General features: G+C 48.6%; 1 protein-coding gene across 1 annotated transcript in view; it reads left to right on the top strand.

Moving 5' to 3' along the window:
• The window catches only part of SMARCAD1 (SNF2 related chromatin remodeling ATPase with DExD box 1), a 1912998-nt gene that overhangs the window by 1121590 nt on the left and 763944 nt on the right, over positions 1 to 27464 (top strand). The window contains exon 12 of the mRNA XM_069630562.1: positions 26702 to 26801. Within this exon, the coding sequence (XP_069486663.1) occupies positions 26702 to 26801 (100 nt within the window). The remainder of the gene's footprint in view (positions 1 to 26701; positions 26802 to 27464) is intronic.

The following is a 27464-nucleotide window of genomic DNA, read 5'->3' as shown; positions in this document are numbered from 1 at the left end:
AAAGGGGGATTACATGGCAACCTTGGATATGAAAGATGCCTATTTTCATATTTCCATGTTCCCAGCGCACAGAAAGTACTTGCGCTTCAAGGTGGACAGTCGGCACTACCAATTCAAGGTACTGCCCTTCGGGATAGCTTCGGCACCAAGGGTATTCACCAAGGTACTGGCGGTGGCGGCTGCACACCTACGCAGGGAGGCAATCCCGGTGTACCCTTATCTGGACGACTGGCTCATAACGGGGTAAACCCCAGTAATTTGCAGGACAAACATTCAAAGGACTATCGACTTCCTCCACGAATTAGGCTTCTCAATCAACAAGAAAAAGTCAAGCCTGGTGCCAAGCACCTCCAAACAGTTCCTAGGAGCAATCCTAGATACTCAAGAGGGGTTGACCTTTCCTTCAGAGGAAAGAATTCGGAATATACTACTGCAAATTTCGCAGTATCAGTCAGGTCACCAAATAACGGTACGCAAAGCAATGCGTTTACTGGGCATGATGGCGTTGTGTATTTATCTGGTCCCCCACGCGTGCCTGCGCATGGGTCCCATGCAGGAATGGTTGGCGAAACAGTGGTCTCAGGCAAGTGGTCAGTGGGACGATCTAGTGGTCGTTTCGCCAACACTAGTACAAAGCCTTCACTGGTGGACAAGAGAGAATCTTGCACAGGGAAAACCCTTTTACGATCCCGAAGTACAGGCAGTAGTCACTACCGATGCATGTCTGACGGGGTGGGGAGCTCACCATCTCCACCACACAGCTCAGGGTCTCTGGTCTCCCTCAGTGGCCAAGAACCACATCAACCTGCTAGAGCTTCTGACAGTATTCAGAGCGCTTCAAGCGTTCGAGCCCCACCTACTAAACCTGTCAGTGCAAATCCGGACGGACAGCACAACAGCCATGTTCTACCTGAACAAGCAAGGAGGGACTCGTTCGCCAAATCTGTCCAAGCTTACCCAGAAAATCTGGATATGGGCACTCAGACGGAACATCTTCCTGTCATCACAACATGTTCCAGGGGAGCTCAATTCCCAAGCGGATGCTCTGAGCTGAGACTCCCTACCAGAGGAACACGAATGGGTTCTACACAGAGAGGTCGTAGAAGAGATCTTCTCTCAGTGGGGTTTCCCCACTATAGACTTATTCGCCACAAGCGAAAAAGGACAATGCCCAGGATTTGCATCCAGGTTCCCCCAACCAGACTCCCAGGGGAACGCCCTGTGGATGAACTGGTCAGGGATGTTTGCGTACGCTTTTCCACCAACTCCTCTCATCAGGAAGGTGGTGAACATGATGAACAGAGAGTCGATGACGCTCGTCCTAGTTGCTCCCATGTGGGCAAGACAACCGTGGTTCCCACACCTACGCAGGATGGCGGTGTGCGAGCCCATCAAACTTCCAGCCTGGTACCACCTACTGTCCCAGCACCAAGGTCAAACAGTGCATCAGCAACCCAACTCAATGAACCTGGCAGCATGGCTCCTGAGGTCATAGAGTTTGGACATCTCAATTTACCACAGAGGTGTATGGACATCCTAAAGGAATCTAGGAAACCAAACACAAGGCACTGTTACTTTGACAAGTGGAAGAGATTCGTTATCTGGTGCCAGAGTAGACAAATCAACCCAGTTGATTGCACTCCTTCCACTATTGTTACATGCATGCTCCACCTGCTAGATGCAGGATTGGTTTTTAACTCGCTGAAAGTACACCTGGCAGCCCTGTCAGCATACAACACCTACCATAACAAGTTCTCGTGGTGGAAAGTACCAGTAGTTAAAGCCTTCATGGAAGGAGTAAAGAGACTTCACCCTCCTATTTCGAACCCACCACCAGGGTGGGACCTTAATGTGGTGCTATCTAAGCTCATGGGCCCCCCTTTCGAGCCCATGCATAAAAGCAGTCTCAAACACCTGACTTATAAAACGGCCTTCTTAGTAGCTATTACTTCTATAAGAAGGGTCAGTGAAATTCAGGCTCTGTCAGTGCAGGATCCCTTCTTTACTGTCCATAAAGACAAACTGGTTTTACGCACACACCCTAGGTTCTCACCTAAGTTTATATCTAAATTCCACGTAAACCAGTCCATCGAGCTTCCGGCTTTCTTCCAGGACCCTCAAAGCTCGGCTGAGGTGAAACTACACACCCTAGATGTGCGTAGGGCGGTCCTCTAGTATGTAAATAAAACCAGACCGCTAAGGAAAACAGATCAACTGTTTGTCTCCGTAGCTACAGGCAGAGAGCGGGATCGCGTCTCTAAAGGTGCCATCTCGAAATGGATTATTAACTGTATCCAGCTGTGTTACTCACTCTCTGAAAGAACTCTGCCTTTCACGCCAAGAGCCCACTCTACTAGAGGCATTGGGGCCACTCTGGCTTTCATTGCAAATGTACCCCTTGACACCATTTGCAAAGCAGCTACTTGGAGCTCTATTCATACTTTTACTCAGCATTACTGCATTGACACCCATTCCAAGGCAGATACACAAGTGGGACAAGCGGTTCTAAGACACTTATTTGCTCATGACCCTTCTCACATACCACCACCTCCTTCTTCAGGTACTGCTGGCTAATCTATGCACAGCATGTGATCTAAGCAGATTTCACAAGCCTCAGAAGGGATACATTCGAGGGGATTGGGTCCTCCGACGTATTCCATATCTATGACAGGTAATCACCACAGCTGTGCTGCTTCGGAAACTTTTCCGGCGTCTGCGTCCTGCGTCGATGACGTCGATGCGCCGACGTCGAGGACCTCCTCCGACGTTCGACGTCATCCGATGTGATAAGTAGGACGCACGACGCCTGTAGCCTCAGTTCCATTTTTCCGCGAACGTGTTGCTTCGTGTTTCTCGGTTCTAAGCCTCGACTCTTTGGAGTTCTGTTCTTTCTGGTTCTTCGAACCTGTTCGTTTGTGAATTTCCTTCGACGATGTCTTCCACTTCGTCTTCGACCCCGCGTCCGGGCTTTAAGAAGTGCGGGGAGTGTGGGTCCAAGATGTCGGTGACTGACTCGCACGACGCCTGCCTCTGGTGCCTCGGGGAGGCCCACGACACGGATGACTGTATCGACTGCCAGTCGCTCACGTCCAAGGCCTTACGCGAGCGTAAGAAGAAATTGTCGGTTGGTCGGGTGTCCAAGCCCCGGAAATCGAAGTCGGCGGGGCTTTCGACGGATGATTCGAGGAGTGACTCTCCGCGTCTTCGTCGGGAGTCTCGTCGGTCTTCTTCTTGGAGTCGGTCTCGCCACTCCTCAGCCTCTTCGAGGCATTCTCGGAAGCGCCGACACCGGTCGCCTTCCAGGTCCTCTTCAGAGGACTCTGCCCGGCACGTCGGTTACCCCACCAGCCGTGCGGCGCCGGAGGAATGGGCTTCCTTCGGGAAGAAGATGTTGGCGATTCTTGAGTCGCAGGGTACTCAACCGTCCGCGCCCCCGAGTGGGGTCGGCCGTGAGAGGTCGAGAGCCACCGCTCGCAAGAGTGGTCGGCGCGAGTCACGGGAGAGGTCCCGTTCGGACAAGGTGGCTCGTTCTCGCCGTACCCGTTCCGGGTCCCGGTCCTCGACGCGATCGAGACCGTGTGCACCTGTGATGTCTTCGAGGAAGACATCGACGTCTGAGGCGTCGAGGGCGTCATTCTCCAGCATTGGATCTTTCATGGATTCACATGCTTAGAATATTCCCCGTCGTCAGACTGGGACCCCTCGGTACACATATATAGCCTTTTCCAAAGGACAACTTTCGACACTTTTGTGTCCTATCTACGTCCTTCTAGGACCCGCCTACGCATGCTCCGCAGGCCGTGCTAGTATAAGAGGCCCGCCCCCGCGGCTCCCCTTCAGATTTCAACCGTCTCCAAAGTAGTGGGATCTCCTCGTGTTGTCTTACTGTTTTGTACTAGGTTGCGTTATTGGATTTCGAGTACAGTATAATGGCCTCTGTGTCAGGAAAAGCGCTGTTCCGTCCATGCGCAACATGCGGCTTAAAAAAGGTTTACGAGGGGGACGGACATATGGACTGCATATATTGCCTCCACCCTCACCATTCGGCGGATACCTGCGACATATGCAAGGGTTTTTCTGAAAAAACCCTCAGACCGGAACCGACGCCTGGTGGCATGGCTGAATGATGGAGCGGGGGCATACCCCCCCCTCGGAGGTGGGCTCCACACAGTCGGCGAAAACATCACGCCGCGCGGCCTCGTCGGAACCACCGGCGAAGAAATCTAGACCGTCGGAGAAAGAGTCGTCTGGAAGTCACTCCACTAGAGACTCCTCGGCAAAGAAATCATCCTCATCAAAAAAGCATGAGAAGGAAAGGAAATCCTCCTCTGGCGATCATCACAGATCGACCACGAGTCGAGAGTCGAGTAAAAGCGGGCACAGTGTGGAGAAGGCGGGAGCACCAAAACCACCTGCAAAGTCTACGTCGTCGACGGCGGTCCAGTCATCGGCCGCCTCCCTGCCACTTGCACAGGGGGCATCCACCGTCCCGTCGACGAAGGCCTCGTCGACGGGGGTCCTACAGGAGGCCTGGAGGCCTGAAGTCTTTGACCCGACCCCCCCGGAGGCTTTGCTACAAGAACAAGCTATGTTGCTGTCCTCGGAGGACGAGAAAGAGCGAGTTGCTGGCCCAACAGACCTAGGGCTACGAGCGGCTGACAAGTCGTTGACGAGGGCATCCGTCACACCGGTATCTGCCCCTCTCCTCAATCCTCAATTGGTTTTGTCGTTGGATTTTCTATCCACGCTTCAGTCCTCGTTACAGTCGTTGGACCAGCGACTACCCCAGGCAAGCCTGCCACAGTCACCCGTCGACGAGCCGGGCCCGTCCCGTCAACCGACGCACCCACGCACGCCAATCTCAACACTGGCACAGGAGGAAGGTGAGCTGCCAGATTCGGAGTCTGACAGGGGAGCCATGTCGGATATCTCATTATCCCCCTCCAGGGATCCTACCTGGGAGTCAGAGGCGGAGTTGGAAAACCCCAGAAGCCCAGCTCACCCGTCCCCTCCAGACGACATTGCGTCATTCCATTCTATGATGGAGAAGGCATGCAAAGAATTTGGTTTATCCCAGGAAGAACAGAAAAAGGACTGTTTTTTGTTAGACCACATGGGCAAGAGAAGGAGGTCGGTGTTCTCGATACCAATACTAGACCATGTATGGAAAGAGGGGTTGCAGACAATGAGACACCCATTCTCAGAACCAGCAGTGAAAGGACGCCTAGAAAAAAAGTTTAAGGCTCCAGAGTCTACCCCCAAGTGTTTATCCTCTCAACCAACACCGGACTCAGTGGTGTCGGCGGCGGCAGCGAGGAAGGCAAAGGCACAGCACAAGTGCACGACTCCTCCTGAGAACGAAGCGAGACGCCAAGATGCCTTTGGCAAGAAAGTGCTCTCCGTGGGAGCGACCACAGTAAAGGCCGCAAACTCTCTGGCAATTGTGGCCAGATACGATAGGGAGATGTGGCACAGACTAGCTCCGCTGCTTGATCATCTTCCAGAAGAACAGAGGAAGGCGGCGATGCTACTGGTCCGAGAGGGTGAGGAAGCCTCAAATCACGCAATAAACATTGCAGTGGATCTCGCTGAGTCAGGCTTCAAGCAAGTCAACAATGGGGTGGTATTGCGTCGACAGTCATGGCTTAAGTGTACCTACTTCAGGCCAGAAGTGCAATACAAGGTCTTAGATATGCCCTTTGAGGGAGACCTTCTTTTCGGTGCGAAGGTGGACGAGGCCCTAAAAGGAATGAAAGAAGATTCGGACACGGCACGTTCATTGGGTGCCCTCCAGAGTGGCAGAAGTTACAAGTCTTTTCGTCCCTTTAGAGGGGATTCAGGTAATTCAAGATTCTCTTCTGGAGACAGATCCTTTGCCAGATCGGCTTACCCCTCCCAGGGATACCGACGTGCCTCACAATCGGCTAACCGTCGACGAAACTTCCAGTCTTCCAGAAAACGACAATCATACCCATCGTCGTCAAGAGACAAGCAAAATAAAGATCAGCAGTGACATACCACAAACCGTTCTGGGGGGAAGAGTTTCAGCATATGTCGACGAATGGAAAAGGATAACGACGGACCAATGGGTGTTAGACACTATAAGAAACGGACACTCTCTGCAATTCAAACACAACCCTCCGCAAATTCCACCTGCGTTCACCGCTCAGTCCCATATGAAGGTACTGCAACAAGAGGTTACACTCATGTTAGCGAAGGGCGTGATAGAATTAGTTCCAACATTACAGAGAGGTCAAGGAGTCTACTCAAGATACTTCGTCGTAAAAAAGCCGAACGGCAAATGGTGTCCCATTCTAGACTTGCGCGATCTCAACAAGTCCTTAAAGAGCCTGAAATTCAAGATGCTCACTCTGCAGGAAGTGATCCGTGCAGTTCAAAAGGGAGATTTCCTGGCGTCCCTGGATTTACAGGACGCGTATTTCCATATTCCAATGTGTCGGAAACACAGGAAATTCCTATGTTTTGTAATAGGGCGAACTCACTACCAATTCACGGTTCTTCCTTTCGGGCTCAAGACCTCCCCCAGAACGTTCACAAAATGCCTGGCTCCAGTGGCTGCCTGGCTAAGGAAGCAAAGCCACCATGTATACCCATACCTCGACGACTGGCTGGTAAGGGGATCCTCCCCAGCGTCCACCAACACAAGTCTGCAAGCCACCATGCAGCTTCTACAACGGCTAGGATTCGCCATAAACTTCGAGAAATCCTCTCTGCGGCCATCGAGAACGCTGTTATTCTTGGGGGCACAGTTCGAGACTCAGTTAGGGCTGGTGAAACCTTCTCTCGACAGGACCTCAAGACTCATTCAACAAGCGGCCCGGCTACGGCGAAACACCAGGATCTCAGTGAGAAAGTATGTTTCGGTCCTAGGGGCCATGGCATCTGTCATGATGCCTACCTCCAAGGAGCCAGGTCCGACCCAGCAACCCCAGAGGCAGGCATCATTTCCCCCAGGGGAGTGCCAGCGGGCCCAAGCTGGGGCCCTTTGGACGCAGTCCTGGCGCCTTAGGCACCAGGCTCATGTTGGACCCCTGTCCTGGCGCCTTAGGCGCCAGGCTCATAAAGCTAGACATGTGTTCAAGTGTTTTAATGTGCACTTACCTGATGCAGACCATGCTGCTACATCCAGGCCCTCTTGAGGCCTGAATGGAACTACTTTACCTGTGGGACTACTTTCCACCCGGGTGTGGTCGGGGAAGGATACATACCTGATCAGTGGAAGGATACACACTTGGAACTTCTTCCAAAGCTATTTAAACCACACCCGATCAGCAACTCACGCTTCGCGTTGTTCTGCTCCTCGCAGCTGGACGCTCACCGTGTCAGCTCCTGCATCGGGACCTCAGCCACGCCTGTCAGTATCCTGGGTCACCTGCAAAGGGAGACAAAAGACCTTACCTGCTAAATCAGCACCACAGAGACATCACACCGACGATCCTGAAAAGGAAGACATCATTTTTAAAAGCATTTCGCTACGATCGCTGCAGCGCTGCATTTCACTCACCTATCCTGGACGCCTCCATCTTCAGCAGCGATCATCCGGATCCACAGCCACTTCCCAGAGCCTAGAGAGAAAAGACCAGAACAAGGTGAGAGAAGGAAAGGAATAGGAAAAGCTCAGTTTCCTTCTAAGACTTAGCTGTTGGGTCATTCCCATTTCATTTCGGGTCTTGCCGCTTCCAGGCATTTTCCGGACCCCGGCCCCTATGGGGAAAAAAGATAAAGACATTGAATGAGCGAATGCAAAGACATTACCCGAGCGCTCATCCAGAACTTACCTGTCATTTACTGGAACTGCACGTTTCACTTCGGGTCGGCGCCATATCTCCGGCATTCCGAACCCCGGCCCCTAAGGGGAAAAAGACATAAGCATTAGCGCTTGCTGCAAGAAGACTATGAACATTATTATAAAGCTTGGACTTTTGAACTTGCAGCAGAACTTTTACAGTGCCTTACCTGAATAGTCAAGCTTACCTTAACTCCCATCAATCCTTAATCCAGTGAAGTAACTGGGTTTCAACGCGCCCCTGCATCAGAAGCAGGATGGAGAGCCCATCCTTCATGACCCTAAGGTGAGACTTCACGGGGAATCGTGGAAGGGTATCGTGGAGGGTTGGAAGAGAGTGGGAGGCTTGAGCATAACTCAGTCAGTAGGTAATACTCCCTTTTCACGCACAGGGGAATATTCCTGCGAGCCAGAGAAGCCAGAGTAGAGGGGCCCTTGTCCATCTTCAGAGTCCTGCGCTTCACCATGGAAGAAGCACCAGCACTCGAAGCCAGACCTGCGCCTCCGTGGGAATCAGGTGAGCGTTACAGCATCCTGCATCCATCTGGTGAGAAACTGTCGACTATTCATGAGGCCAGTCCAAGAATTCCTCGCGGACCGATGGACACAGGCTCAGGGATCGTGGTCGGACAGGATAACCATCGACGACGACAAGCTACGTCGGACCCTTCGGTGGTGGCAAAGTTCCCACAATCTGAACAACGGTGTGCCCCTACAGGAGCCGGAGTTTCAGAGCACCATAGCTACGGATGCGTCCCTAACCGGATGGGGAGCGCACATGGGTGCTCTCCAGACGCAAGGTCGCTGGTCTCCAAAGGAGTCACTCCTACACATAAACGTACTGGAACTCAGAGCGGTACGATGGGCTTTGAAGGCGTTCCTACCACACATCAAGAGTTCGCGAGTGCGAATACTGACCGACAGTACAACAGCCATGTTTTATCTGAGGAAACAAGGAGGGACACGATCAAGGAGTCTTTCCATAGAAGCCCAGAAAACATGGCATTGGGCATCGAAGCACGAAATTTCCCTCGTGGCTCATCACCTTCCAGGAGTGAGGAACTGCCAAGCCGACTCCCTCAGCAGAAGCATGGCCCAGATACACGAGTGGGAAATGGACACGGGTCACTTGAGGAAAGTGTTCGAGAAATGGGGTCACCCCCCTCTGGACGCCTTCGCGACCAAAGACAACAAGAAATGCGAGCAATTTGCAAGCAGATGGCCCCAAGAGGGTTCGGTGGGGGAGGCGTTCTCCTTCCCATGGACGGACATGTTCCTCTATGCTTTTCCCCCGTTTCCCCTCATACGGAAAACAATACAGTGGATAAGCAGATACGATTGCCGGGTGATTCTAGTGACACCATACTGGCCGAGGCAACCGTGGTTCTCAGACCTCCTCCATCTATCGCTGGAACATCCAATAGCGTTTCCGAAAGTCCCGTACCTTCTATCCCGGGACAGAGGCACGGTGTGGCATCACGACCCGGACAGTCTCAACCTTACGTCCTGGCTCCTGACTTCTCGGAGTTCGGTGCTTTAGACATTTCAGAGGATTGCCAAAAAATTCTACAGGCGGCTAGAGCCCCTTCTACTAACAAATCTTACTCCTATAAGTGGCGGAGATTCTGTGAATGGTGTAGAGGACAACGGGGCCTACAACCATTGTTGGTGACGCCGGAACAAGTTCTACCTTACCTGCTCCTCTTGGCAAAAAAGGGATTGTCCCCTTCATCGATAAAGGTACACCTGGCAGCCATCTCGAGGTTCACAAGGAAGAGGCAGTCGTCTCCTCTATTCAGTGACAGACTGGTAAAACACTTCATGCGGGGTTTATTTCGAGCTTTTCCCCCGGTGAAACGTTTTTCCCCGACGTGGAGCCTCAACACAGTGTTGGCAGGCTTGATGAAACCGCCTTTCGAGCCTATGGCCACGTCCGACATAAAATTCATTTCGTGGAAGTTGGCATTCTTGATAGCTATCACATCAGCCAGACGTATCTCGGAACTACAAGCGCTGGTCGTGGACCCGCCCTACCTAAGATTCTTTAAGGACAAGGTAGTCCTGGCAACTAACCCTATGTTCGTCCCGAAGGTTCCGACGGTATATCACAAACACTCATCCGTGGTTCTGCTTACTTTCTTCGCCACTCCATCATCGGCAGCAGAAAAAACTCTTCATACCCTTGACGTTAAGAGGGCTCTGAAATTCTACCTACATCGTACACAAGACATCAGGGCTACTCGGCAACTGTTTGTCGCATATGGTCCGTCGACGAGAGGAAAAGCAATCTCTAAACAGGGATTGGCTAGATGGGTCTCGTCGACGATTGCTTTTTGTCACTCTAAGGCCGGAAGGCCACTGCAAGGACATCCTAGAGCTCATTCTACAAGGTCGATGTCCTCCTCAACAGCGTTATGGGCTGGAATTCCGCTGATGGACATATGCCAAGCTGCGGCATGGTCAGTGCCCCACACGTTTACCTTGCCAGGCAGCATGCAGACGAGGTGCAGATGGGAAGAGCTGTCCTGCGCCATCTGTTTCAGTAAGGTAAGCTCCTCCCTATGGAGATTCTGTTGTCTACCCTCTTAAGGGCGATATACTTTATGTGGGCAACGTTATATGACTTAACTTATCCCTACGGTAGATATGCATTGTGTAGTAGGGTGAGGATATATATTGTTACATTACATTCTCACTGCCGTCTCAAGTGTTACTGCTATACAATCTATTCTAAGCATGTGAATCCATGAAAGATCCAATGCTGGAGAAGGGAATAGTTTCTTACCTGTAACTCCATTTCTCCAGCATTGGTATCTTTCATGGATTCACATGCGCCCGCCAACCTCCCCGTATGTAATGTATGTGATAAATGTAACCCTTCCTACTTTGGAGGGGCCGAAATCTGAAGGGGAGCCGCGGGGGCGGGCCTCTTATACTAGCACGGCCTGCAGAGCATGCGTAGGCGGGTCCTAGAAGGACGTAGATAGGACACAAAAGTGTCAAAAGTTTTCCTTTGGAAAAGGCTATATATGTGTACCGAGGGGTCCCAGTCTGGCGACGGGGAATATTCTAAGCATGTGAATCCATGAAAGATACCAATGCTGGAGAAATGGAGTTACAGGTAAGAAACTATTCCCTTACTCACCGTAATCGTATTTCTGATGCTTGTATCTGCTTAGATTCACATGCGACCCACCCTTCCTCCCCTCTGAGAGAAGGCGCATGGTTGCTTTTAGTCTTACCTTTCTATCTATCTGCTTGGATTATCTGTACTCGCGCTACTCCTCATGCTACCTCATGTCGGAAAAAATACAATCTGAGGATCCTAGACGCGTGAGGGATCTTGGGTACAGTGGACGTCACACTAGGGATAGTATTACTGGCACGCCCTGTGTCGACGCCCATTTTTGAGTTTCCAAAAACAAACTGTAATACTCTGCAGCTTCCACTAGATGTCGGCCTATGCACAGCATGTGAATCTAAGCAGATACAAGCATCAGAAATACGATTACGGTGAGTAATGTATCCCATATTGTTCATATCCCAGTTTGGGATAAGTGTTCCTACTATTCATTCTTGTATAATGACTTTAACACTGCATCTTAATCTTGTCTGTAACCAACATCACCAGCCACACCTATTCACCTTTGTATATTATGTAACTGTAAATTCCTGTAATTATGTAACCGCACATGTATATTATGTAGCTGTAACTTCCTATAATTAAGTAACCTCACATGTATGTAACCTTTACTCAAGACCAAGCACCTAGCTACCCCTGGGTTCAGCGCGCTATACAAGCAAATAAACTAAACAGCATGCCAAACCATTAAGCTTTAGGGCGCTAGTTACAGAAAGTGCTTTGTTCAGTAGTAAACTTCAAGAACAAGCTTAGTGGTTACAGATGAGTTGGTGGGATTGGCAGAGCTTCACCTCATGGTACGGGGGGCCTGACCTCAAGGGTGCATACAGGCATATCAGACATATTAGGTGCGAGAGTGAGCAGACTAGGCTCACCTTAGGTATAAGGGCCTGCATCAGACAAGTGCACAGGTAATTAAACATGAGGCTGGTAAAGTTAATCGGAATGCAGTCACAACGCAGAGATAGTGGAACATGAGGTTGGGTTTCAGTGCAGATGCAGCCACAGGGCTATGTAGTGCAATGCTTAAAGATAGACGGGAGGCATGTGCAACACACGACTGGAAGGAGGGGGTCAGGTGGGTATGTGTAAATCGGACCAATCGCGGGGCTGAAAAGGGTTAGATCTGTGAGTAGGAGGTACTTATTGGATGCAATGGTACTATCGATCCAGGTAGGTGCTGCTGTGCAGGTCAGACTGGGGTAGCATCCAGATACAGCAGGCTGATAAATTCAGTCAAATTGGGTAATTTACAGGCAAATTACAAGTATGACAGAAGTACATGATGTTGGGAAAGCTCAATTGCTGGTGAAGACTGTGTGCGGTGGCAATGCTGTATGGGGTTACAATAGGTGCGGGATCTGAGTGCAAGCAGATTTTGGGTAAGGGTTGGGGATTTCTTACCATATATGTTTCGAGTCTGGGTGCTGGACAGCTGATAGCTTTCCATAGCCACACAGAGCCTGATGCAGAACGCTTTCTTAAAGGTGTGCCTTTTAAGAGGGCCACCGTCGCCTGCTGGCAACTTGTGATTGGTTCATTTGTTGCAGCATTAGCTAATCCAGAGAGGGCAATGGCTGGCCGGGTGGTGAGATTAGCCTAGGCAGGAAATTATAGACCTGCTAGAGAAAGGTGCCATAGAACCGGTACCTGTAGCGGACAGGAACAAGGGCTGGTACTCCCCCCTACTTTCTCATACCAAAGGACGGACGGAGGACTGAGACACATCCTGGACTTAGGAGAATTGAACAAGTTCCACAGGAAGGACAAGTTCAAGATGGTAATTCTCTCTCAGATCCTTCAGGCCCTCCAGCTCCAGGACTGGCTGGTATCCCTGGACCTTCAGGATGCTTATTTCCATGTGCCAATCCATCTCAAACACAGGAAATACCTGAGGTTCGCAATTGGCGACTCATTATCAATTTCAAGTTCTGCCATTTGGGCTGACCTCCGCCCCGAGGGTCTTCACCAAGCTAATGTCAGTAGTGGCTGCGAGTCTAAGGAGGGAAGGGATCCACGTCTACCCCTACCTGGACGATTGGCTGATCAGGGCTGTATCTTCGGAACAAGCTCAGATCCAGCTAGATTATGTCTGCCACTTCCTTCACAAACTGGGCTTCTCCCTCAATTTAAAGAAGTCACAGATGATACCATCACAGAGACTCCAGTTCATTGGAGCGGTCCTGGACACTTCCCTGGGAAAAGCCTCGCCACCAGAGGTGAGGGCTCAAGATATTCTGCAGATGGTCAACAAGTTCCAAAATGCCCAACGTCTCCCAGCCTTCGACTTTTTGAGGTTGCTAGGCCTCCTGGCATCGTGCATCTTCCTTGTGCCAGAGGCTCGCCTGAGAATGAGATCTCTTCAGTGGGAACTGAGAACTCAGTGGTCGCAATTCTAAGGGAGAATGACAGATCTCCTCCGGATTCCGGACAAGATAGCCCACGACCTTCAATGGTGGGCCTATCCAGAGAACATCTTGAAAGGAGAACTGTTTTGGCAACCATGGCCGGAGATAACAGTAGTCACAGACGCCTCACTCACGGGGTGGGGAGCCCATGCCAACAAGAGGAGCTTTAGGAGACGCGTTCGTAGTGGACTGGGAGTTTCCACTCCTTTACGTGTTTCCACCAGTCCCTGTTATTCCTCAAATGATCAGGAGGTTGAGAAGATTCCAGAAAACCATGATCCTAATTGCCCCGGACTGGGCCAGGAGAACGTGGTACCCAGACCTTCTAGATATGTCCATCTGCCCTCCAATCTGTCTTCCAATCAAAGAGAATCTTCTCCCGCAGAAGGGAGGTCAGATTCTCCATACAGACATCAGAACCCTCAACCTTCACCCTTGACTTCTGAAAGGGTGAGGTACAAGGATTGGGACCTCCCTGATGACGTTATGGAGGTGTTGCTTTCGGCCAGAAGACCAGCAACAAAGTCTTTATACCGCTGCCGTTGGAACAAATTTTGCAGCTGGTGTAGAGAAGGGAATATCGACCCTTTTTCATGTGGTACACCAACGGTGTTATTGTTGCTACTCTACTTGGCAAACTCAGGCCTTCAAGGTGGCACTGTAAAAGGCTATCTCGCAGCGCTTTCAATCTTCAAGCGCACTGTGGAGGAACCGTTGTATTTCAAACTACCTCTAGTAATATAATTCCTCAAGGAATTAACTCATGTTTATCCTCCAAAACCATTCCAAGTTCCCTTATGGGACTTAAATTTAGTTTTAAACTTCCTAATGGGCACTCCATTCGAACCACTTCACTCTTGTTTGCTGAGATTTCTCACGCTTAAAACTGTCCTATTGGTAGCACTAACATCTGCTAGGAGGGTGGGCAAGCTACAAGCTCTCTCCTGTAAACCCCCACATACAATTTTCCACAAGGACAAAGTTGTCCTAAAGGTGAAGCCTAATTTCCTCCCAAAGGTGGTTTCTGAATTTCATATTACTCAGAAAATTACCTTACCTTCGTTCTACCCTCCTCCCCATTCAGGGAAAGGGGAAGAAAGGCTACATAGGCTGGACCCAAGGTGAGCTCTAAGCTTTTACATCAGCAGAATGGCTAGGATCAGGCAAGCAAACCAACTGTTTGTAGGATACTCAGGTCACAAATTGGGATTACCCATAACAAAACAAACCATTTCCAGGTGGATTATTTTGGCCATTCTGGAATGTTACAAACTGGCAGGGAAAGAGCAACCCCAAAATCTTAGGGCTCATTCAACCAGGGGTATCGCAGCCTCTTCGGCCCTCCAAAGAGGGGTACCGGTCCAAGACATATGTGCGGCTGCCACATGGTCGTCCTCACATACATTCACAAAATTGTACAACCTGGATTCCTCCACTAGTCAAGAGACCAGATTTGGCAAAGCCGTATTACATTTGGTTCATCCCTAAAGGGATACATGACATTCTTGCTCCCACCTCCAATTACATGCCACTGCTATGGGAGTCTATCGAAGATAAGGAATACGTCGGAGGACACAATCCCTTCGAAGAACAAGTTACTTCTTACCTTGTAACGTTCTTTCGATTGGATGTTCCTCCGACGTATTCCTTATCTTCGATAACATTTCCAAGGCCAGCAAGCTGGAGACGAATTATCAAAGATAAGGAATACGTCGGAGGAACATCCCATCGAAAGAACGTTTCAAGGTAAGAAGTAACTTGTTCTTCTATGGCTAATTTCCCTCACCTAGTGAGTCCCCCAGCAGCTTGACTAGATTTCTGGAGTTTATTTCCTCCTCTCGGTAAGAGTGTGAGCCTTTTTCCCACTCTTAAATGTGTTTTGCGATGTGTATTTTGATGTTTGTGTGATAGTGGGCTCTGGAGGACCCCACTCCATGAACCCCACTTTTCATGTGTGTTACACAGCACCTTCTCTGCAGTGACACAGGGTTGCAATTTTTCTGGGGCTGACTACTGTCCCCCAGAAAACAGGTAAAGTTTCCATTTACTTTATGTAGTCATTTAAAACTACAGACCCAGTACACCCCATCTTACACAGAGTACTGGAAAGGGTTAATTCCTATCCCTTTTTGTCTGTGCCTCTCTGAGCTTTATTTTGCTCTTTTAACATTTAGACTTGGCTGGTGGCAGTGGTATCTACCCTAACTTTTCTACCACAATTATATTAAATAAACGTGGTACTGTTCCAGACTATCATAGTATCCTCGAACATAAACCCGCTTGACCGAATACTCTCTTTTGGCTCTGGTCGGGTTTATTCGCCATGTCTTTTTGTTAAAGTCCTTCTTGTGTTTTACTTTGCGCGGCAAACCAGGTTTACCTTCTTTGTTCATCTTTTGGCGGGCTTCTCTCAAGAAGCACTCCTTTGGGCGCCTGGGTGTCTAGGTGGGCTGTATGTGAGGGAGGGGTGTAGTCACTCCCTGCACAGGGTATCCTTGGAAACCCAAGTCGCACTTTGCCATGATTGGCTAAGGTGGTTGTCCGGGCTGGACAACCCCCCTGCTGGGGGATTGACAGCCAGGCTGTGTGAAAGGGGGATTTTCGCATAAAAGGCTGGAGTCTTGGGCTGGAAGTCAGTCGCCACTGGAACTGCAAGGAACCAAAGAGAAGCAGAGAAGAAGACAGCTGCTGCAACTACTGAGTCCTGGTGGAGCCCTGCTGCAGTCCTGAGCTATCTACCCTTCGACGACAAGAGAAGATCCAGTCCGGAGTCTTCTCCCCTGGAGCTTGGTGGGATTAACAAGCTCTTCTTCCACAGGCAGAGGATATTCTTCTTGGTCGGAATTGCTGCTTACTGCTGTAGTGGTCCGGATAGCCACCTGAAGAGCCTCTCCTGTTTTAAAGGAGCGCACCTTTTATTCACCGTCGCTGCTGCTGGCCTCATCCCTGGGTAGTGCAGCTCACTCCAGACGTCCTCCTTGTCCCCACGACTGAAGCTCCAGGAACCGTCAGTCTGCAGGAATCTACCAGGAGCAACTGCTGTGGCACCAGCTTCTTCAAAGAATAAGGTACTGTGTCCAGCTTTGAGGAACTAGGATGAACCCTTTTCTCCTCATCCAAGGCTTGCCCTTGTCTTCCTTCCATCTTATAACTTTTGCTTCCTCTGTTGACAATATCCAAGTACTCCTGGCAATCTTCAATCGTGAACTATCTGACGGTGTGATCCTCGACAACAGGAACCCGGTTCCACTCGACACTGGCGCAGGCCTATTGACTTTTATCTTCTTGTCAGAAAGTGTTCTCTGATTCGGTCTGCCTTAACAAAAGTATTGCCTATGATTTTTGTCCCCAACTCTCTTTTTTTAACTCAGGTGCTAAGTGTTTTATAACTCTGGTAACATTTCTTCACGCAGGTACGCATATGTTTAGTAAGACCGAACTGTCATTACTGTCAAAAAGTAATCGCATATGTATTCCCGGTAACGTCTTTTGTTTCATAACACTGGTCTGTCAAATCCTAAGGTACTTATCTTGAATTGTTCTGCACAAAGAGAATTGGTTGTGTGTAGTGTATTTTACGTGTGGTTTTAGATTAATAGAAGTGAAGTGTTTTACGAACAGATGGTCTAGAAATAAATGTACATTTCAACCAAAAACCTTCAGTCAGTGTTTGCTTGAGTCACAGGTAAATGTGGTCCTTTGTGTAATCTCTACTACTGCTCATTTGCTCTCGAGATAAGTCTGGCTTCTCCGCTACTGCTACCACTTTAACAGTGTAGTACAGGCTTGTACCAAAGGTGAACTTGTATTGCCACTTGTAGTCTTAATTGTTTGTAGTGGTCCCTAAGGGCACTGCACAGGATTCTGCCTAACAGTGACACAGGGAAGTCTTCATATTTCCCCAAGATTTAAATACCTTCTCTTGGATAAACACCCGTTTCCAAGAGCAGTAAGGTGACATTGGGCCTCATTACGACCCTGGCGCTAAGGGATTACCAGCAGAGGCGGATCTAACGGTCGTCAGGCAGACAAATTGCGACCGGGCCCCCATGCCAGGCCCCGCCCCTTCCAATCCTGTACGAACGACCATTAGATCTACCTCTGCCTGCATGAGGTTCCGTATGCAGTGGTAGATATCCATGGTCGGTGGTTGGGTAGGCCATCCGCAGTCGAGCCCCTGAAAGTATATCAAGAGGCTAGAGGAGCACTAAAAAGGCCCAGGCCAACTACGCCCAGTGCAAAGGTCACCGCGGAAGCAAAAGTCACAGATGCACACATCCTGGGCGACTAGCCTGCTGGAAACTCCTGTCTTTCACAGCAGGTCCAAGCCCAAGACCACGGCTGCTGGTGCATATTCAGACATGGAGCTTGTTGACAGCAGGATGCCTATGCAAAACCCATCAGCTACTTATCAGCTGCTAGGGCTGTTATGTGGATGGCTTTCTGCAGGCACCATTGTGGAGTACGGTCATGAGCATTACAGGCGCTGTTCCATCCTGTTGGAGGAGGAAGTATATCATTTTTCGTGGCCTCTGGGAAGCCTTTCATTCGTGACCATTATTTTTTTTTTATTCTGGCCCCGTGCAGTGCTGCCTTCACTGATGTGCGCCCTCGAGGTGGGGGCTGCACCAAAGGAATCCCCGGGACCAGGGAGTGTAGATTGTCCAGTGAGTCAGAGGCTTGGGGCCTGGCTCAGAGCAGGGGGAATTCATGGAACGCAGCCGTATAGCAGCTGCCCAGCTCCCCAGCAGCACACTGGCTGCCAGCATGGGCCACCTCGTTAACTCTGTATCTGCAATTTATTGAAACCGTGGAGATTACTTGGCGTGCGGATGTTTCAGTGCGACGTCATGAACCTGCACCTGTAACATGAATGAGTCACATGTGCAGGTTCATACAAGACGGACGGACCCGCACTCAAAGAGTATTGCATTACATTGTCCACATCATAAGTGGCGCTTCAATAGCCATGATATTGTACGTGAGGAATTTGTATAGCGTGACCCTCAAGAAAGCAAGAAGCACTGTACCAAAAAAGTGGCAATAGAGGGTGTGCGTGGTGGGGAGATAACAGCCCCTGGGAGGAAAGGGCTGGAGGTTATCAGCGAAGCAGGACAGCCTTTTATGAGCGGCACCACAAATGGCGGTCCTACGTTTCTGGAGAAATGGTAACATCAAAGCAGGAACACGTAATGTTGTTAGGTATATTATTTTTTCACACACAGCAGTTCACAGACCTGGGTACAAAGAGCAAGCAGCATATTGATTTTGAAAAAGTTGGGGTACTCGGCTCATCTAACTGACTGGGGGGACACTAAAACCAATAACTGCTGACTATTTTGGAATAGGATTCTGCAAAGATAGGTAGCTCAGTGGGTGAATGAACCTGTGTGCGGCCTTCCTGCCACAGGTTTCAGTCTGGATAAGGTGACTCAACCTTTTACCCGCCTGAGATTCTAAAGATGAACGCTTTCTGTTCGGCAATAACAATACCTCTAACCAGGCAGCAGAGCCTGCTTTGGTGGGGAGGACTGCATAAAGCACTTTATTATACCGTTCTTAATCTGTTTCTCTACCATCCTCTCAACTGCATTCTTCTCTCACCCCATCGCCCTTTCCCTTTACCCACGACTTCCTCTTCCATCCTATGTTACGTCTTTCTTTCTCTTTACTCACTTTTCTTTCTTTCTCTTTACTCACTTTATATAATCTTTCTCACTCCCTCGCCCAGCCTCCCTGTCTTCCCTTATATTTCTTTCTCCTTCGTTCTCATCCCTTCATCTCACTTCTCCTTTGCCCTTCTCTGTCTCCCTCGCCCTTCTTATTCCTCTTTCTCATCGCCCTTCTCTGGCACCCATCATTACTTCTCTTGCCTTTCATTGTATTCCCCTCGTCCACCCTCCCATCTGCATCAAAAGCACTCTTTCTCTCTCCCTTTGCTTTTCTTTTCCTTTCCATCTAGCTCATTCTCTTCCACTCCTCACTCCCCAGCTCACAGCCCCCTCCCCTTTCTTTCCTTCGATGCACACTGAACCCTGAATACGTGTTGTCTTGAGGCCTGCGCCCCAGTCTTTATCCAGCGCATGCGCAGTAAGTAATTTCTTGTATAACCTGCAATTCTTGAGTAGTGCTCTGACACCGTTCGCCACTTTCTAACCCGTTGCTCACTAGTGGCCCACTGCTCACTTAGCTGACCATGCATCCATACCTTCCGTTACCATACTCGCTAGCCTCTCCCTATGGAGCTTCGATCGCCCATATTTCCTCAAGGTTTTGTATTTTTGTGAAAAATGTCCAGAGTTGTAATTACAAACATTGGATTCAAGTAGACTTCTTAGAGCCATTTTTCTAAGAAATGTTGTGCTCTTGAAAAGCTTTAAGTAATTCTCTTCCGCCCTTAGGCTTGAAACATGTTCATTTCCAACATTAGCTTCAGGCTTCATCCCCCAATATTACCATTGATAGCAAAGCCTGCTGAGACCCAGCTGTTTCCAGTTAGTCAGACCCCTAGACACAGGTAACTGTGATAAAGAAAACCTAATACAAAATTGCTTTTGTCCCTAAAGTTTGCCGTTGTGCACTTGTGACCACAATTAACTCTGCCCACCCAAAGCTCCGCCTCCATGACCCGCCCACCTAGGGCCCTGTGTCAGGTGCTGCCCACAGGGCCCTTTGCCTTAAATCTGCCACTGATTACCGGTAAGGGTACCCGTACCGGTAATCCCTTAGCGCCTGATTACGAGGTCCCTTTGCGGGTTCCCACCTTAGCGGCTGGTTTTACCAGCCGTTAAGGAATGCACCCGCAAAGGGACCTTGGTGCTAATTACGGTACCGCAATTTGCGGTACAGTAATTACGGCCTCCCCATTCCCATTATGCCCTATGGGGCAAAAATGGGAATGGGGAAGGGCCATGGAGGAAGGGGGAATTACCGCCCCGCCAACCTTGTAATGGGGTGGTAATTCCCCCTTTCTCCATGGCAGAGTCGGTAAGTTACCGGCATGGACCATGGTGCTAATAGCACCATGGTCCTCCGCCTGGGTCGTAATGAGGCCCATTGACTTTACTTACCATTGTAACTTTTTAGACCCAGCACACACTATTTTACAATAGAGTGCTGGTATCCGTTTTGTATACATTCTCATGTAAAAATGTTTGTTACCCTTTTCTCACTGACTGGCTGTTGGCAGTGGTTTCGTTGAACTACCATGGTGTGCCTTTACCGCGGGCTGGGTTCCCAGCTACCGTAAAGCATCCACGGGAGCCTTCTTTGTCAAAATGGCACCCGGTCGTCTTTTTTTCACCATTTCTTTGTGGAAAGGTCCTTATTGATATTTACTCTGCGCACCAAACCAGGTTTGGTCTCTTTGTTCATTTTGCCTTTGGCAGGATTCACGAGTGAAGCCCGCCTCTGGCTCCAGAGTGTCTGGGGTAGGCAGGAAGTGAGAGAGGTACCCGAAACTCCCTGTGCTTAGTCTCCTAGGATACCCAATGCACTCTGTGGTGATTGGCCGGCTGACTGTCCGGCAAGGACAGCCACCCTGCTGGGTGAATGACAGTTAGGCTGGAATGAATGGGAGAGAACTGAATAAAAGGTGAGTATTTTTGGCTTGGAAGGCAGAGTCGATCACTGGACGAAGGAACCGAAGAAGAACCTTAAGAGGATGCCTGCTGCAACTCCTGGACCGTTGGTTTGCCCGGTGAAGCCCTGCTGCAGTGCTGAAACGCCAAGTTCGCATCGACAGAGAAGCCCCTGCAAGGACGACTTCTCCCCTTGAGTTGGTGGGAGCAATCAACTCCAAAGTAATCCACCTGGACATCCATCTCAAAACTGGTTGAATTTCCACAAAGTTGCTGCTGGATACCGTATAGCCAGAGAGAGGAACACCAGATTGTATGCGTTGCTTTTAAGCTGGCCTAGAGCTTTTGGAAGATCCTCCGGACTCCCAGGAAGCAGGACTGACTGAGCCTGAACCCCCTCAACAGAGTGTGGGACCCCAGAAGCCAGGAAAGTCCGTCTTGACAGCCAGGAACCGTGGTGTTGCTATTTGCGGTAGACGCGAGGAGCTGAAACTTTGAACAGCCACTGAAAGTGAAGTTTGCCGGTTGCAAGTTTTGACCGTCCCAGTGCATTGCAGGAGTCCCCCAACGTCCTCCCTCTTGTCCCCAGGACTGATGCCCAGGAACAGTGAGACCTGCAGAGCTGCACAGGAACAGAAGTCATCGGCTGCATCTTTTCTTCATCTTTAAAGGTACTGTAAAAAGTCTAAGAACTTACCTCTTACTGTAGAGTGCTTGTAACATCTACAACTCACAAGTCTTATCAGCTCGTGGCCCTACATTTGATTCTTCTTTTCATCAAAGACTCCTAAGAACTTGTGCAAAGACCTTTCAATTTACTTACCAGAAGTGCTTCATCCTATACAAGACTTTTGCCCATTGACTTTGGCTTAGCCTATTGAATTGTATGACTCTTCTTGGAGGATCCAGTAATGTTTGCCTGCTTAAGAATATTTGTGATCTCTTGCTCTAATAACCTTTGCCTTTTACCAACTTCTAAGAGTATTCTAAATGCCAACAGTAAGATATTAATGTCCCCACCACCCCAGTTATTGAAGTCACCTGTGGGTGTAGGTTGTGTCTGTGGGCCATCCCAAAAGGGTCTTCACTAATTTAGAAACTAACTGTGTACAGTATTGTAGTATATTTGTGTGTTACTATTCTGAAGTAACACACTTCTGAAGAAGGCTTTATAACTGACTGATAAATTAATAATTGTTTATGCAAGAAACCCTGAGTGTAAGAGTTTATTTGAATACTTGTAACTGTGAATCTCTGTGCAACTCCACTACAGCGTACATTTCCCCTTTTGAGACAAGCCTGGCTGCTGAACACGCTAGCAAAACTGTGTAGTACAAGCTTATACCAAAGGTTGGGTTGCCTATACCTGTAGTCCGAGTTGTTTGCAGTGTTCCCAGAGGGTACTGCATTCAAACTTTGCCTAACATACACCTCACTGCCATTTCTTCTCCTGCTATGTGTGATCAACACAATCGGTGTCGGTGCAAGATGATACTTATCACCCCAGCGTGGCCGAGGAAGATTTGGTATCCAGACCTACTCAGCCTGTCGGTGTTGCCTCCAGTCAAGTTAACAGTACTTAAAGATCTGCTCACCAGGCAGGGAGGCGCAATCTTTCATTAGGACCCAGGATCTCTGAACCTGAAGGGATGGCTCATGCAGCCTTAGAGTTTGGAGGTTGAGTTGCCAGCGGACTGCACAGAGGTCCTCGCCAAGGCTAGGGTGTTGTCTACTGTAAAGTGTTACGGCCATAAGTGGAAGCGCTTTGCTACATGCTGCCGGTCGCAGAAGATTACCCCTCTGAGTTTCACAGCTCCACAGATTCTTTCATACTTCGTGTCCTTGGCAAAAGCTGGGGTGGCTCACGCCTCCATCAATGTACACCTGGCGGCCTCACGCATCCATCAGTGTACACCTGGCGGCCATCTCCCGCTACACTAGATCCCCAGGAAAATCTTTGCTGTGATCCCACAGACTCGTCAAGGAGTTCCTCAAGGGACTTTTTCCGTCTTTACTGCCGCTGAAGGCACCTGCCCCGGCATGCAAAATCAACGTGGTTCTGACAAGACTCATGGGGGCACCTTTTCGAACCTATGCATCAAGCCCAACTCAAGTTTCTCTTGTGGATGACAGCATTTCTTGTGGCCATCACCTCAGCCAGCTAGGCCCTATCCTTCAAGCAGCCATATCGGACTTTCCACATATCAAGGGCGTGCACACCCCACTTTCATGCCGAAGGTCCCGTCGGAATTCCACCTCAACAAGCCTTTGGCGTTGCCTGTTTTCTTCCTGAACCCTTAATCGCTGGCGGGAGGGCCTTCCATTCGCTGGACATTGCTTGTGTCTTGAAATTCTACGTGACACGCACAAAGAGTTTTTGGAAAACTTCTCAATTGTTTGTGAACTTTGGACCTGTGAACCATAGGAAGGCCTTGTCCAAAGCTTCCATCTCAAGATGGCTCTCCGGCTGAAACATGCACTGTCATCGGCTGGCGAACTGGCATCTGGCAGCCGTCCGAGAGCCCACTTCTTGGTCATACTGCCACTTTCTGTGCTTACCAAATCTGAAGATGGCTGCCATAGGCGGAGCTTAGGGAGAGGACGGTCATTGGATGGGGCAGTATAACCCAGAGGACAGTGATTGGTTTAGAAGAGAAATAGTTCTAAAGTGAAAGCGAAACTTTTTTCTTTTACCAAGGATTCCCAGCCTTACAATGGGGAATATACATGAGCATGTGATACAATACCTTAAGTGTTTGGCTCCTCCACTATGTGGCAGCTCTGGACCCAGCCTCCGGATTCCCTGTTCTGGTGACGAAAGGCAGGACAATGAACGGCATCTCTCATCCGCAGTCTCGAGGGAGTACCTGTAGCATGACTTTCAGCAACTTCTTGGTTCACTCTGCGCTTTTGTTGCCTTTCACTCTGCGGTTTTGGTGCCTTTTCAGCAGCCCCAACAAAGGACAAAGATTGCACAGTCAATCTTAGTTTCCTGCAGTCCCGCACTCTGGTGAGGGGGTGGGAGGGTCTGGGCGAGTTGGATCGGATCTCTGGAGTGTCCTTATGGGCTCAGCACAGATTTGGACAGATTCTGCCTTTCCACAAAGCTCCTAGGACCTCAGAAGATAGCTTGTTTTAAAGTTTGTCTTTGGACTGGTTGTTCCCACCAACCAAAGGGAAGGAGTGGTCCTTTTCGGAGCTCATCTGTCGCATAGAAAACAGGGTCAGGACAGCAGTGGTCGCTTCACGGTCTTGCAAAGGGTCTGCAGGCGTCTCTGGTCATCTTCTTCGGTTACTTCTGTTTCCTGTGGTCGACTTGCTTTACACTCAATCCTCACCTTTTATACAGTTCCAGCACACACTCCTCTGCAATCTCTCTCAGCATTTTACAGAAAGGGTTTTTTGGCTGTAGAATCAATACAGCCAGACCCTGTGCCAGCTGGTCCTATTCAGGCACTCTGGCAGACAAAGGACAAGGGGGGTGGAAGTCTCCTCCCCCACTTCCTGCCTGCCCAGACCCTCTGGAGCCCAGGTGGGGATACCTACTGGTTCCCGCCAAAGGCAAAACACACACACCGCCCGCTGCCAGAATGGTAGAAGAAGGGCTAACAAAGAACAACCACGCTAGTTATGCTGAAAAAAGAATGGAGGCCCCAAGTTGGTACTTAGGTGCCCCTATTGTGCACTACCGAGGCTATGGACATAGCTTGCAATATAAAAAGGCTATGGACATAGCCTGCAATATATAAAATACACAATAGTTGGTAGAACATGTCCACTGCCACCAGCCATAACTAGGTGACGGTCTACGTGACTAAAAAGTCACAGGAGCAGAGAGAAGGGGGATACTAGGTACCCCTTAGGCACTCCACTGAAGGTGGTGTGTGCCAATCTCTCAGACTATAGAGTTTTGGGAGAGGCACCAAGTATCTATCTACCCTTAAGAACTGTAGTTAGTTAGGGATATAGAAAAAGAATCTTAAAGGAGGAGCCTAAGGGTCCCCAGCAACACTTCCCTTAAGGAGCTGTGTGCTGCAGTAGTAAAACACAAATGCCTTTAAGAGCTATGGAGCAGACAGTCTCCATAGTACAGGTAGATTTCAAAGAATAGAGTTACAAAAGACAGAGCCAACAAGAATGAATGAGTGGAAAAGGGTTCCACTCATTCAGGATTAAAAGAAAAAGGTCCAGAAGTCCTGCAAAATGTGTGGGGGTTCTCACTAGGAAAGGGGATGAAGCACAATGATGATAAATCGCCCTAACTGACAGTAGTACAGAGCTTCACCAGGTCTTCACTGGATTTGGTACCGGTCAGCTGCAGGTGTCATCCTTGGGTCGTTAACTGGCTGCTCTTCTTCGTAGAGGGCTTGGCTCAACGATGATCTGTGGAATTGCTGGAGGAGCCCTTCTTTTATCCAAGATGTGGGCTGGGAGCATGTTTAAACCCACCATGTTAAGGATCTGTAGCATTCAAACAGGCAGTGACTATCCAATCATGGATAGCCACTAGCCACAACATCTACCCACAAACGGACATCATGCGTACTGGAACCAAACACAAACCAGTGCTTTGCCCGTGAAACAGCAGCTTTCCCCTTAAAATTAAATTATATGTATTGCGTTTCCTGACCTCAAAAGTTAGGAGAAAGGACAAAGAACAATATGGCCAAAGGACAAGCAAAATCTTTGTAGCATGGCCATTTTAGGGCACTAGCCATCTTTAGTTACCCATTTGTGGTAAATGCAAAAGTGCACGAGTAAAATTTGAAAAACACAACAGAAAAATACAAAATATCCTAACCACACTTCACTTTAATGTGATGTGTGCAATTGTAACACACCAAGACGTTCACAATGCGATCCCTGGTCTCTCACTACTGATAGTTTTATGGACTGGTCAGTTTCCCTGTACAAATGAGCAAAAGAGCAACAGAAATAAAGCAGAATGCTGCTTTACTTGCATCCAAATAGCCAGGGCATGGTTAAAAACAAAGTAAAAATAAATGGTGTCCCATAGTCTATGGGAGGAAAGCAGCAACAAAACAATTCTTTCCTAACTGGTGGGTCCTGTTGAATGTGATGGGAAAGCTGCAAAATGAAAAATCTTTCTGAACAAGGACCTTTGACAGGTTTTTAAACTATAACTGGTAGGCTCAGTCTGAAGCAGCTATCCTTCCAATTGATAAGCGGGTTACACAAACCAGGGGTATTCTCACAGCCTTTTATGCAAAGTTTTTTATAGAGGGGAAAATGGGATACCTGGAGTAAAACTGAACCCATTGAATTAAGGGTGCACTATGGTCTTCATTTCCTTAAAAAGTTTTAAGATTACAATTAAAAAACAAAAATATCCATTTAGATTTGGTAAGGGTATATCATACATAATGTATTCAAATTGCTTTAGTATGAAATGTAAATGCGTAAATTAAATGTTCTTGGAGCCTGTCCTGATGCAGAAATTATTTTAAAAATAAATCTTAGCAAAGATAACATCCATTCGAGGGAGTAAAGGAATAGGTTTCATTTTGCCCTGTAGGTAAATGTATTTCCTCAAGTTCCAACTAGAATATACCACAACTGTAATTCAACTAATTAAATCCTTGATTGATTAGAGACAAATTCAGATCCTTTACATTCTTTCTTAGTAAGCAGTTCAGGGACAGAGGGAATCCCTCCTGATGCTTCAAAGTGCCCTTTGCTGTTGTATTGCTTCGATAGGTTTTCTTTGTCGTCCGTAAACTCATTTCTTTTTTCGTCTATTCAGGGTCTAGGGAAAACAGTTCAAGCCATATCTTTCCTTGCCTACCTTTACATGGAAGGATATAAAGGTCCTCATCTGGTAATCGTTCCAGCTTCAACTTTAGGTAATGGACATATTTTTACTATGCTTTTGTAACTATAAGCCCGTTAATGGGTCAGGTCTGCCAGTCTATAAAGTTTTTGAATTGCACTGTTCTAATTTGTCTTTCACATCCATGTTTCTGGCATTTTCAGGGCGCCTTGAATTGCTCATGTTCAAATATTGAAATGTGAATGTTGATTTCAAAAGTGTAGGGATGGTCAAAGATCAAAGCATAAATGGCACTCACTCTTAAACTGTTATATGGCAAAGACATCTCAATACATAGAGGTCAGACTTGAATGTTTTTAGGATCTGCAAACATCCTTTCTCTGCTTCAAACACTTTTATCATGAGCGGGTTTGTGCTGGGCATCTGTGAACTACATAGGATCAACCAAAAACGTTCAAACCCCTGCCCTAAAGACATCATTTTTTGGCCTTGTACTTGAGGAATTCCAGACAGTGGGATTTGCTCCTAGATGCAGCTTCCTATTAAATATCTGAAATGTGGTCTTTTCTAGGGGCACACACCCTAGAAAACAGATCTACTTGGATTGAAAAAAAGATGCTGACAACTTGCTTTGGTTAATGGTACCATTTTAAGACATTTTTAATACTGCTCGATTTTTCGGGTTGTTGCCTACAGCTGTTTCCTATTTTGTGCTTCTCCGACAGGAAATCCTTCC

The sequence above is a fragment of the Ambystoma mexicanum genome, chromosome 6q (genome assembly GCF_040938575.1).
Source record: "Ambystoma mexicanum isolate Mex_15411 chromosome 6q, UKY_AmexF1_1, whole genome shotgun sequence".
NCBI classification, from domain to species: Eukaryota; Metazoa; Chordata; class Amphibia; order Caudata; family Ambystomatidae; genus Ambystoma; species Ambystoma mexicanum.
This window is presented reverse-complemented; position numbering and strand designations above follow the sequence as displayed.